The sequence below is a fragment of the Aptenodytes forsteri genome, unplaced genomic scaffold (genome assembly GCF_000699145.1).
Source record: "Aptenodytes forsteri isolate BGI_AS27 unplaced genomic scaffold, ASM69914v1 Scaffold411, whole genome shotgun sequence".
Classification (NCBI taxonomy): Eukaryota; Metazoa; Chordata; class Aves; order Sphenisciformes; family Spheniscidae; genus Aptenodytes; species Aptenodytes forsteri.
The window spans coordinates 301,550-314,735 of NW_008794119.1; the positions used below are offsets into that span (position 1 = coordinate 301,550).

A 13,186-nucleotide genomic window follows, 5' to 3' on the forward strand; every position below is an offset into this window, starting at 1 on the left:
CATCTAAATCTATAGGGTCCATCTTCACTTATCTCAGGATCATAGTCCATTCTGTAGTATCTTCTACCAAAATCACGATCCTCATCAAGTCTGTGATGCTTCCTAATAGGAATTACAGATTGGCTAGCAAATCCACGATGTCTTCGATTGGGAACATCCAATTCTTCATCAAGTCTTTTATTTAACAGTCGACTTCTTAATTCAACCTCATCATCTAACCTGTGACAACTGTCTTCCTCCAGCCATCTCTTATTTAGCAGCTCTTCATAACCTTCTGTAGAAGTAAAGGCATCCTTCTTGGGAGGTTCTGCACCTCTATTACAGGGCTGTACTTCTGTATGTAGTTCTGGCTGGAGCCTGGTAACAGCAATAGGTTTTTTATTCCTGTCCATCTCATTCTGTTTAATGGAAAAAAAACATTAAAAGATCTGAATATAAACAAATCACATTGAGCAAAAACTTGGTTTTGTATTTCTTCAAACAATCCCTAAACAGGTAATGGAGAAAAGGTAGGAGGTGAGCAAGAAAAATACTTCAAGGAAGGCTTGAAAGCTAGGGATTTTTTTTTTTTTTTTTTGAGGAAAAAAAAAAGCACTCTTTCTCTTATCTAATGTTTTTCAGAAGAATGGCTATAAATCCTGGACAGGCATTTTACGAACTCCAATTTGACCTTCAGATTCAGAGGTACAAAGAATCAAAAAACACTTTGAACTTTATACCTCATCAAGAGACTGGATATCTTTATTCTATCCAGATTCAGGCAAGTCTGTAATACTTCTTACCTATGAGCACAACCTTTTAACCTGACCATTTCTTAATCTATTTCTTTGCTCCCCAGGAGATGTCACTATGAGAAGGGATAGTTTAGTGAATAAAAAACAACCCTATGACACACTGGACCAGTGTTCAATACACAGTTCTAGCAAACAACATGGTTTTGGATAAATCCTGTAGTACTTCTGTGCACTAATCTTTCATGTGTGGAATAAAGATAACAGTAACTCATACTTTACAAAATGTAATGAAAAATAAATTAAAGATGCAAATGACACCAAACTGGGAAGAGGAATCAATATACTATGGGTATGACTGCCACGCAGAAGGGTCTTGACAAACTGGAGAAATATGCTGACAAAAAGCTCATGAAGATCAACAAACGCAAATGCAAAATTCTGCATCTGAGATAGAATAATGCCATGCACCAGTACAGGCTGGGCACTGACCGTCCAGAAAGCAGTTTTGCAGAAAAAAGCCTGGGTTAGTGATGGGCAACTAGCTGAACATGAGTCAGCAGAGCACCCTTGCAGTGATGACAACCAACCATACCCTGGGCTGCATTAGCAAGAGTGTCGTCAGCAGGTCAAGGGAAGTGATCCTTCTCCTCTGCTCAGTATTTATTCAGTATTCAGGTTCTGGTGTAGTATGCCCAGTTTCCCCCCCTCCCCATGGATACTGATGAACTGGAGAAAGTGCAGAGGATGGCTATTGAGATGGTTAAGGCACTTGAGCTCATAAAGGAGAAGCTGACAGAGCTGGGTTTGTTCAGCCTGGAAAAAGAAGGTTAAGAAGGTATGTATGGGGGCAGGAGGAACTAGTAATTGCAGTCTCTACCTAACAGGCGGTTACAGAGATGCCAGAATCATGGTTTTCAAAGAACCAATGGTCACAAGTTGCAGCAAAGGAAATTTCGATGGGATATGGAGGGAAAGAAGTTCAGATCAAGCGGTTAAAGCAGTGGAACAGGTTGCCCAGAGGAACTGTGGATTCTCCATTCTTTCAAAACTCAACCAGATAAGGCCCGACCAACCTCATCTAACTGTAAAGTTAACCCTGCTCTGAGCAGGGGATTGTACTACACAACTTCCAGAGGTTCCTTGCAACTGAAGTTTATCCTATGATTATCTAAACTGTTGGATCAAACTTTTGAGGTCACGTGTTAATCATGAGACCCATTCATTTGACTCTCACTCCAAGTCAAATATCCCTCAGAGATGGGAGAACCTGAACAAATCCTCACCAGGTTTTTTTCCTGTTTGTTCTTTTATGACAGCAAAATTGTTTCTACACAAGAATAATAAAAATATAACATAAAGGTCCAATGAGGTGACAAACAAAGCAGAAAGAAAAAACCTTGACTCCCTAAATAGATTTGATTAGATAAGTCAGCTGAGGAAACACAAATGCCCAAACATGTAGAAAAATCTTTAGAGAATTATAGACTCAGTTACACAAACACAAGCTGCATTTTTGCCATGTATTTCCTAGGGATCACTGTTGTGTAGCACTCCAACCCTTGAAGAAGCCAATATCCAACATCTAAAGGATGCCTGCATACTGCCTTATAGCTGTCTTCACAGATTAAAATGGTTTTCAACTATATGACACTCCAATGCACTTGGAGGAAAAGATCTTTCTCACAAGAAAACAACCTTTCTGGAGACAGACAAGAAACATTCTTCTAGATAGAACTTATAAATACACGGGTATTGCCGACTACTGTAAGAAAGACAATGAACTTTCAGCTGTTGTGAGTACAAATACAAGTCCCTTCATAGAATGACCTAACACTCACACTACTGTACACTTAAGAATTTCCGTATTAAAAGAAGTGAAACGCCTTCTTAAATCAAACCTGCATTAGATGAGAGTTCCAAATTATTGCAGTCCATCACTAAACTAAGGCAACAATATTTAAAAAAAAAATTTACCCATTCCACCCAAGATTTTACAATTAACAAGCAGTACAGAGGCTTTCTCAGATCAATATATTGCTTCTAGATTACTAAAACAAAGGGTCTCAACAATGCTAATTAGACCTAAAAATCCCCTGTTGACTGTTGTACTGGTTTTGGCTGGGATAGAGTTAAATTTCTTCATAGTAGCTAGTATGGGGCTATGTTTTGGATTTGTAATGAAAACGGCATTGATAACACAGGCATATTTTAGTTACTGCTGAACACTGCTAACACAGCATCAAGGGCTTTTCTGCTTTTCATGCTGCCTCACCAGCGAGTAGGCTGGGGGTGCACCAGAAGTTGGGAGGGGACACAGCTGGGACAGCTGATCCCAACTGACCAAAGGGATATTCCATACCATACAACATCATGCAGAGCAAGAGAAGCTGGGGGAAGAAGAAGGAAGGGGTTATGGCATTTGTCTTCCTAAGCCATCACTACACATGATGGAGCCCTGCTTTCCTGGAGATGGCTGAACACCTGCCTGCCAGTGGGAAGTAGTGAATGAATCTTCCTGATTTTGCTTTGCTTGTGTGTGCAGCTTTTGCTTTACCTATTAAACTGTCTTTAGCTCAACCCACAAGTTTTCTCACTTTTACTCTTCTGATTCTCTCACCCATCCCACTGTGGGGGGAGCGGGGAGTGAGCAAGCAGCTGCGTGGTGCTTAGCTGCCTACTGCCATACAAATCAAAGGCCTCAGCTCAGACTCTGAGTTCAATTATGCATGTGTCTAGCTCGCTTTCAGTAGTAAAGACATTTTTTTTGATTCACAAATGCACAGCACCATATACTAGACAGCTGCCTGCACTTGCCTTGCTTTCTCATGAACTGGACACAGACTGAGGAAAAAGCAGCTACAAATAAAAGCTAAGGAACACTGTGTGGAGCTCAACATTTTGTCCAAAGACACAGCTTTTTCGGCCACCACTTTTATCACCAAGAACAATCCAGGGACTTGCTTCAGACACACAGAAGAATGAAAGCATCCTTCTACCAGATAGACATGACTGAAGTAGGAATCAAGAACTGTACTGTATGACTTGTAACCAGGACTTGCTAGATGTATTAATAAAACTGTGGCTTAATTGAACAACACTCTTTGCTTATTTTGTCTTACTTTGTATGTCTTAGTCAATGATAAAACAGTTGACAAGATCATTTATGTTGTTCTTTGTATCAGCTTCAGTAAAACTGTATTACCTCTGTGGTTTTCTTCCCTAATTTCCTTAGCCTTTCATTCCATTCTTCTTTATCCCTGAGATATTGATTGTACTCCTTGTTTCTTTCAAGCCGTAGTTTCTCCTAAAACAGGCATTGAAAAGGGCATCATAATTTTGCATTTTTTAGTAGCTTTTAACTTCATAGAACTGCAGTATTAAATGAATACATGCGAGCTGTGTGTTTGCCCTCCCCCTTCTTTGTGATGTACAAATAGGGCTTGAATTGCTTTGAGGTTTTTGTTCATTCTTGAACATAGTACTTTCTCTTAATCTGAAACCTGTAAGTAGAAGTCAGCTTCTTGGGCATGAAGTCTAGTCCCCAGTAACACTACTGTATATCAAGTTCCACCTTAAAACCAGTTAGGTTTCCTCCCGCTAAATATATTCCAAAATTGTTCCAAAGCCTCACTCCTTTGACAATTAGAAATCATCTTCTAATTTCCAATCTGAATGTATTTACAGATTATTTTTAAACATACGATATTTTAGTGTTAAGGTTAGTTGTGACTTGCCCCACTCATAATTAAAACAGGACAACAAATACATGTATAGACAAGATGTGTCAATTATAGCTTAGGATATAGCTTGAACAGTCAAATTCAAATGAGGAGTTAAGCTGACTGCAAAAAGAGTCAAAAGCGCAAAGAATGCAAGAAAAACTAAGAAAAACATGATCTATCCACCTTGTCCTAGCTGCTTTTGCAAGGTGACAACATTTATAACCAGCTTGCTCAGGTCTAAAAATGTACAGGAATTGTACATCAATAGCCTAATAATATAATATGAAATACAAAAGTCTCCAGGTAAAGCAAACTCTAATTTGCATTATTTCCCGATATTAGTACCTTACATTTAGAGCATGGGGCATCTCTTTTACTGCCTCATTCCAACCATCATATAAATGATAAAGAGAATTATATTACAGTATTACGAATCATGCCCTTCTCCACTGCAGTATTTTCCAATTAAAAAGCAAAAGGTATTAAAAAAATCTGAACATTTTATATAAATTTACTTTCCCATGAACAAATTTCAAACAAAAATAATTTATACCTCAATCACCATGGAAATACCAGCTTAGTAATAGTTTTGCAAATGAGACCAATGCTCCCCAAAACTGGTTTTGTTTTTTTTTTTTTTCCAAAATTTGTGTCTATACGTTTTCTGACAGTGACAATATAAAACCTGCAGGCAGCTATGAAAGCTGCCTGAGGGGTATTTTCCAAAGCTGAGAAACTAGCATTGTCTTTAACAGGTGGCAAAACACTCAGCAGAAAATTCAATATGCTGTGTGACTGCGTATTTTACCAAAATGCAAATGTTAACCTCTAATCATTAGCTGCCCAGAGGCTAACCGTTTAGCAGGGCACAGTGTGACATCTTGTGGCAGCTTTTAGGTTCTGCAATAGCAATAAATAAATGAGTAAAAACGATACAACGCTCTTGTACAGAAAATCTCAATGAATGTTGAGCTGCTATGATATAAAACCATCAATGATCAGACATGTTCCCAGTTCAGGTAAGTCTTTAATTTCCACAGAATTAATCAAAGATACTTTATCTTTCACTGTTTCAGCACACATACTCGCAAGGGTTAACACAAAGTTCACGAGAACTTGAAGCTAACAGTCAGCACAAATGCATGCTGCCACTGAGAAGGAGTCCTTTCCCCTTCCTCGGCATTTCATTCTTGCTGCCTCTCCCCCCCCCCCCCCCCCCCCTAGTATAATTTGGAGTTTGGGTTTTTTTCGTAACAGCAATTTTCACTTATTTGAGCTCTCACCTGGCTCCTCACATGGCCAAACATTATTGCCAGCACAAGAGAGGCAGAAAGCATAAGCACAGCAAGGGAAAGACCCAACACATTCCATAGCAAAAGTCTTGCGCCAGATTACAGCAACAGAGTAGTCCCAAACACAGAGCAACAATGCAACTCCAAGGCAACATAGGTTAAAAAAAACAAAAACAAATAAAACCCCCAAGAGCATAGCAGTCCAGTCCTCCTGCAGCAACACAGTTTCTCTTTCTGCCTTGCATCTCGCTGGGGTTTGACTGATCGTAACAACCAACCCGTGGTGTTTGTTGAGTCAGCAAAAATATTTGCTAAATTACAATGTTTCTGCTGATTCAACTTCCTGGATCAATTTACAAGCAAACACAAGAAAGGAACTGGGAATATAAGGCCAACAGTGTGAGGGCAGGAGGAGAGGTGACCCCTGTAAGACTGATTTAGGCTTTCACAGGATCATACTATGCCTCAGAGGAATGGATCAGAGGTTAAGAAAATCCACATATGCATGTTGCATCTTCATATTCTAACCTTCATGAACCTCCAATAGCAGAAAGACTGTTACGGCTGGTATCTTTCTCCAACATATGAAAGCAAGACCATAAACTGATAAGAAACCTCAGGGAGATCAAAGGGGCTAAACGCAGAGAGAGAACGTGTACTCCTTTCACAAAACACATTAGTATCTGTACTTTCAAAGAAAGACTGGAAATTGGGAAGATTCCTATATTAACAGCAGGCAATACATGAAATTCCAGGAATCTATATAAAAGCTGATCTGGTTTTATCTGTTCAAAAAAACCAAAATCACATGTGGATAAGCAGGTGGGTTAAGTGTACACAAAGACATCAGAACAAATTGCGTACAGCAGAAAGCATACTTCCTTTAGTTCTGATAGGAACTGATAAGAGTATCACTGTAGAAACAACTACAAGCAAAAATTTTTAAAATTATCCCCAGGCTGCAGTAACAAGAGTAATAAATTAGAAAAGTATATATATAATTATTAAAAAAAAAAAAAGTTCTTTATTAGATCAATATTTATTGCTGAACAAAACCGAAGCACAACCACTAGAGCTTTTGAACACACCAAGTGCCCTGCAGGAGTGAATTACAAGTAGCATATCAGTATAGAATTACACATCTAATTATCTGAAAATTAAGAGTACAGGTAACCTAGGATTAAAAATTTAAAAACAACAACAAAATTTAAAGACTTTACTTTTCTGAAAATTATTCTAACGACCACCTCCAAAAATGTTCATTTGTAAACAGCGTAAAAAAAAACCAACCAACCAAAAAAACTTAAGTGGAAATAGTTTTTCCACAACAGTTTAAACATCCAGGTTCATTTTCAAGTTATACACCACTTAATCTCCTCCAGATATTTACCTTGGCAGATCTTCGCTCATCAATAGGAAGAGATAATCCCTGAGTATATGGATCTACTTCACCAGTAGTCAGATAATTTTTCTACATTAAAAAAAAAAAAATCAATATATTTTAAAATATCAAATCTTACTTGCTAAATAGCTGCTAGGAATTATATTTTCTGAAATAAATCTGATCAATTTAATGACATAAAGACTGAAGACAACCTTCGTGTTTTGAAAATGTAGGATGTTCTTGGAACGCACGAATGAAGTGAAGTCAAGCAATGCGGAAAGTAAAGGGCTTTGTCAAGCTTTAAGCTTGAGTTTGAAAGCATTTGTCACTTCTTCCCTGTTACGCTATTTCAAAGATTACATAAGTTAGTCTCTGTATATTAAAAAAACATATTTTTATTCAAAAACCCCTACCATTACTCAATTCTCCTGTAAGCAAGTAGCATAGCACAAGCATCTGTACAAGCGTAAGAGGGATTTTCCAAGACACTACCTTACTTAAGATGAAAAATTGCTTCTTCTAACTGCAGAAAACGTATGTTTACGTCTTATTTTAACAGATGAAATCCATGCTAACACTAGCACAGTCACCACTCTGTATCTCAACATTATCTGTTTTCTACAACAGCAGTCCCCAAACTTTTCAGGATAATGACCCATCACCAAATCTTGTCATTCCTTACAGACCATCAGTCACTTTCAGAACAGAACTTTCCATTGAAAACACTATGTTGTTGCTCCGTATAGCTCCCTGGGCCGCGGCTTGGGAGCTGGGCTGCACAGCAAATCAAAGTATCAGCCTTTCAAATCAAACACCAATGCTGGAACAGGTCCTTAGCTTCCAGGTCTAGTGGCTTCTTCATACATCACTCATTTACTAAAAGCATCCCCAGGCCATTCTCAGTCAATCACCTATGTTTTATAAATCTGATTATCTTTAATAAAAAGATCATCTATTTGTGTGGCATGGGCTGACGAGGGGAGTGGGTTAGATAGGGTATTTCACTAGCATTGTTTCCTTCCATTATCTATGTCGTAACGTAGCTTAAAAGCTTAGAGGCATGTCAACAGGTAAGAGCTCTACCTGTTCCAGTACAAAACCACATCATTATGAATTATGTTTCACAACTACACATTAAAAGATTTAGGAGATTTAATAACCATGCAAATATTCAAGCACCGAGACAACTAGATTAATATGGAGAACTAAGTTATTTTTACTAGAAAAAGTAAATAAATTGTAATCCTCATTATTAAGTGATTTTTTTCACGCTTTGAACACGTCTGTAGAGATTACCTCTGATCTTAAGAAGGTATTTGCCAAAAATCAGAAGCTGATATGGAAACTGCATTTTCTATGTAAGCGAGACTAAACAAGTTATTAACCAAAAAATTATCACTAGGAGAGCTGCTAAAAGTTGCACTATCTCTTTATGTGGGGAAAAGAAATTAGAGATTGTTATCCTATCTCTTCCTCAGGCCTTATGAGCTTAATATAGCTAACGTACTACATTAAAAAAAAACCAACCCTTGTAAACCTAAATTTGCAAAACTGAAGTTCAGCTGAGAATAAAACACTAGAAGTTAATGTAAAAATTATATTATTTGGTACTTTGGTGAGAATTATGAAACATTAAGTTTTAACACAATATTCTAACTTTGAAAATAATCTGAAGTTTAAGATTAAACAAGAAGCAACAATCATATAAGCATCATTTTGGTTAGAGGTTAAAGCCAGTTATTTCTGCTATTGCTATTGTTATTCAGGAATTCTAGTGCATGTTTGTATAGTTAATTTGTATCATAGGCATGTTATTCAAAGCCCCAGAAAAACCAGAAGGTTGTGTTTCTACCATGTTACCTCCTGGTCCTTTACTTAAGTTGCTTAATTTGAACAACCTGGATGACAGCGTTAAATTTGAAAATTATATATACATGACAGTATAATGATATAAATAATTAAAATCACTGTAATTGAACAAAGCTTGCAAAAATGTGCCTCTGGTATTACTTTTTCGTCACAATACTTGCATTCTTGCATTCTGGCCACTAGGTGCTGAATAACTGGCTTTACCGCTTTCCTAAGCACCACTGATGGGATTTCACAGTGATAGGGAAGAAAAAAGCCCTGACTCTGGTTCTGATGACATATTACAACATTTCAGAGTTTACAATTTTATTCCAGCTTTATAAAGTATGTATATCAAGAAAAACAAAATCTGAACTCATAACATCTGTGTAACTGATAAGCCTTGAAGCAAATGTCTACTAGAAGGAAATCTTTCTTAGAGTCAGCATTAGACAGCAACAATAGCAATTGCAAAGGAAAAAAGAAATCAACAAGCGTTTTAAAATCTTATTAATGGAAAATAATAAATATAAGCAATCATTTTGCATAAAGCAAACAATGCTGTTAATCACAACTAATCACTACAGCATGCACAAACACACAAAGTACAAAAAAGTAATGATTTTTTTTTAAATTCAGAGCACAAAGCTTTCAAACAAAGCAAAAAGCAACTGATTTTTGAAGAAAAAAAAAAGATATTGCAGGCACCCTACCTTTCTTTTTGCCTGTGAAATACCCTAAAAGTCAGGGAAAAGATACTATTCAAAAAGTCTTTCATTCAAAAATATTTTACTTAACAAAAAAGACTTTTCTTAAAGCCAATCCATTCTTTCATTTTAAGAACTAAAGACACTGATAATTAGCATTTTCAGACAAAGGAAATTATTTGGTTCCCGATTTTTTTTTCTGTTTGACTAAGAAGGGTTAAAGAATATTCCCAAGATTATGACAATTCATACATACTATTTAAATTTTAAATTTACTGTGACATTCAATAAATCATGCTAAGCAGAACATCAAAGTTTTTTTATTTCTAAAATTGAAAAGAAGCTGTCAAATGGAGTCACGCTAATTATAGGAATATTCTTACCTGAATTACAGACCATAGCATACATAAGTACTTAAGGAAGTAACAGATGATATTTTAAATTCTTAAGAAGAAACTAAGAAAGAAGTAGAGACAAATAAATAAAAGTATTCAGCATAAAATGTACTAAGTAATATGTAGTCTAATGGCAATGAGATCTGTAGAAGCCTAAAATATATAACCCTTCCTAGCAGTGACATTTTGAAATTACTTTTACTCAAGTCTTCCAAATCAGCCATCGCCCATAATGAATGCCTTCGCATAAAGATTTTTCCATAGATTTTATTAATTTTCATTCAATTAAAATCAGAGAGTCATTGTAAAAGACTCACTAAACTCAGGCAACCAGACAAGAAGCTTTACCTGAGAAAGATACCGCCTATAGTCTTGTCGAAGTTCCTCTTTGAGTTTATGCTTTTTTCGTTCATATTCTTCTCCAAGAGGTAAACTCAAGCCATAGTCACCTGAAAGTTTAACACCATTAAATATTACTATTCTACTATTTTGTATCAATACAAAGCACGTCTTGCAAAAGCTACATCTGGATTTTTATTAGACATCAGCAATAAAAAAAAATGAACTATGCAACCAGTAATTACAAAACAGCTTCTGTTTTGTTTATGGGTAAATAAAAACCACCTTCTCTGTATGAATAGTTGGGTGGAAAGCACAGAAAAATGGATTGGGTTTTGGATGTTAGTTTTCCTCCCGTCCTTGCACTTTCTCTCCCCACTAGAAAAAAAAATGCAACATAAACTGAATTTATTTGGATAGTTTGACAAATAATATAAAATAACCTAAATATTGTACGCATTTCTTTTGTCAAGGTATGTTTCAAAGGAAATCTCCTTTGACATGTTAGTTTCTAAATTACTTTGATATTTTAAGCTGTGCTTATTACACAATAGAAAACATACTTTGCAACTAGAAAGCAACAAGCTATTTGTTTAGCACGAAGCATGTGAAAAATATGTTGGCTTCCACACAACTAGAAGGAATCTGATCATATGATAATAATATTTTTTCTTTCCACCTCAGTGTTTTTAATTGTAGTAGACCCAAAACACACACTTAGTACTCTTCCAAGATTACTGTCAGGTCTCATAACACCTGCTCTCTTGAAATATGCTATGCAAGTTGTTTGTTGTTCCCAAAGTACATTTTGAAGTACTTTATAAGAAATATCCTCTGCCCTAGAAGCCCGCCTCTGCAGCCACTTTCACCACTCTCCACAGAGAGCTAGTGAATTCCACAAAACCACACAACAAGAGACATACATTGCAACTCTTTGGTTTTTTAATTTCCTATTGTTTCTCTGAAAGCATTTCTACATCTTGTGGTCTATGTAAAATGAGTATCAAGGAGCAAGAAGGAAGAGAGGGATATTCAAGATTTACATCAGTCCCAATTTATTGCATGGTACTTTGTTTGACTCCAGTATTTTAAATGTTCAGGGCATTAATCAGTGTCTGTACAGTAAAAATTACATTATATAAATGCTGAAAATTGCTAACTTGGGAATCTCTGCTACTGAAACAGATAAAAGGTTGAAATATACTTAGTAAAAATACACTTAGCTGGCTTGCCTTGAGATAGTTTCAGCTAAGTCAGAATGTATCCTCACGAGCCAAAACAGGAGTCAGCCTGCTGTTCTGTAGAACCAGAGGACCTAATACCTGATAAAATATGTCATACGCTATTTTGAAACAGCTTGCAGAGTTCAACTACTAACCAAAGTCTGCATGGGAGCTTCTCCTCCAACCTGCAAGTTACTTTTCTCCTAATTTTGCACATAAGGCAAAAAGTGAGTTCCGTTAAAAAATAATGTACCATTTCAACCCTCAAAAAAGGGGTAAGTGTAAAGAGGAATAGAATACAGAAGAGGAAATGGTTTGTTTCAGCTACTTGCTCTTGCCTTTTATTTTCACATGAAATTATTGTTAGATTAACTATAGGAAACCAAGAAAAAAATCAAAAGCAACGAACACATCAGAGTGAAGATTCATTCAGTAACTTCACAGAAGCCAGTAAAATTCAGTACAGAAAAAAAAATCAGTAAGAATCAAGTGCTTTGATTCAAATACGTGAAGTATTCAAACAAAAGAGGGTTCAAAGTTAATTTTATTACAGAAGACCTTTTTTTGGGCACCAGAAAAGCTGAGATAACAATTATGGATAGTGATTTAGGAGATATTTGAAAACTACCTATTTCAAAAACTTACTTTAGGAAAGCCTAGCAGGGCAAAAATACCCCAGTTAACATATATTTATCCCAATTTTGTGCACAATTTGTCTGAATTCTTCCGTCGGAATAAGAGACATACTTCCTTTTTCATTAGTTTTCTGCTTTTGTTTATTCTGTATTTGCCATTTCACATTCTGTTAATCCCACACAATCACACTGACAACTTTTTTTTTTTAGAAAAAAGTTAAGATCTTAAACACATTTTTATATAAATGTTTACATGCATTTAATATGTTGAGAAATAACTATAACTTCATTCAGCCTGATTCTCAACACTACTGCTAGAACTACAGAACATATTTAGCAACTACCAAGGAACAACTCCCTGTCTAATTTAATCGAAAGGAAATTACATTGCTTTAAAGCAGAACCAGCCAATAATATCAACAACCACCCACTGATAGCCAAATGTGTTCAGCACCCAAATTATATTATAGAATGTGTTGGTTTTGGCCGGGATAGAGTTAATTTTCTTCACAGTAGCTAGTATGAGGCTACGTTTTGGATTTGTGCTGGAAACAGTGTTGGTAATACAGGGATGTTTTCAATACTGCTGAGCAGTGCTGACACAGAGTCAAGGCCTTTTCTGCTTCTCACCCCACCCCACCAGCGAGTAGGGTGGGGGTGCACAAGAAGTTGGGAGGGGACACAGCCGGGACAGCTGACCCCAACTGACCAAAGGGATATTCCATGCCATATGACATCACGCTCAGCAATAAAACTAGGGGGGAGGTTGGTGGGGGGCCGCTGCTCGGGTACAGGCTGGGCATTGGTCGGTTGGTGGTGAGCAACTGTTTTCATTTGCATCACTCGTCTTTCTTGGGTTTTATTTCTCTGTTATTTTCCTTTTCATTACAATTTATTATTAATTATT

General features: G+C 36.6%; 1 protein-coding gene across 1 annotated transcript in view; it reads right to left on the reverse strand.

Moving 5' to 3' along the window:
* CSPP1 (centrosome and spindle pole associated protein 1) overlaps nt 1-13,186 on the reverse strand; it is a 67,255-nt gene that overhangs the window by 47,081 nt on the left and 6,988 nt on the right. Inside the window, exons 4-7 of the mRNA XM_009276649.2 lie at nt 10,431-10,531; nt 9,694-9,717; nt 7,139-7,219; nt 3,937-4,038 (exon numbers count right to left, since the gene is read on the reverse strand). Coding sequence (XP_009274924.1) covers nt 3,937-4,038; nt 7,139-7,219; nt 9,694-9,717; nt 10,431-10,531 — 308 coding nt within the window. The remainder of the gene's footprint in view (nt 1-3,936; nt 4,039-7,138; nt 7,220-9,693; nt 9,718-10,430; nt 10,532-13,186) is intronic.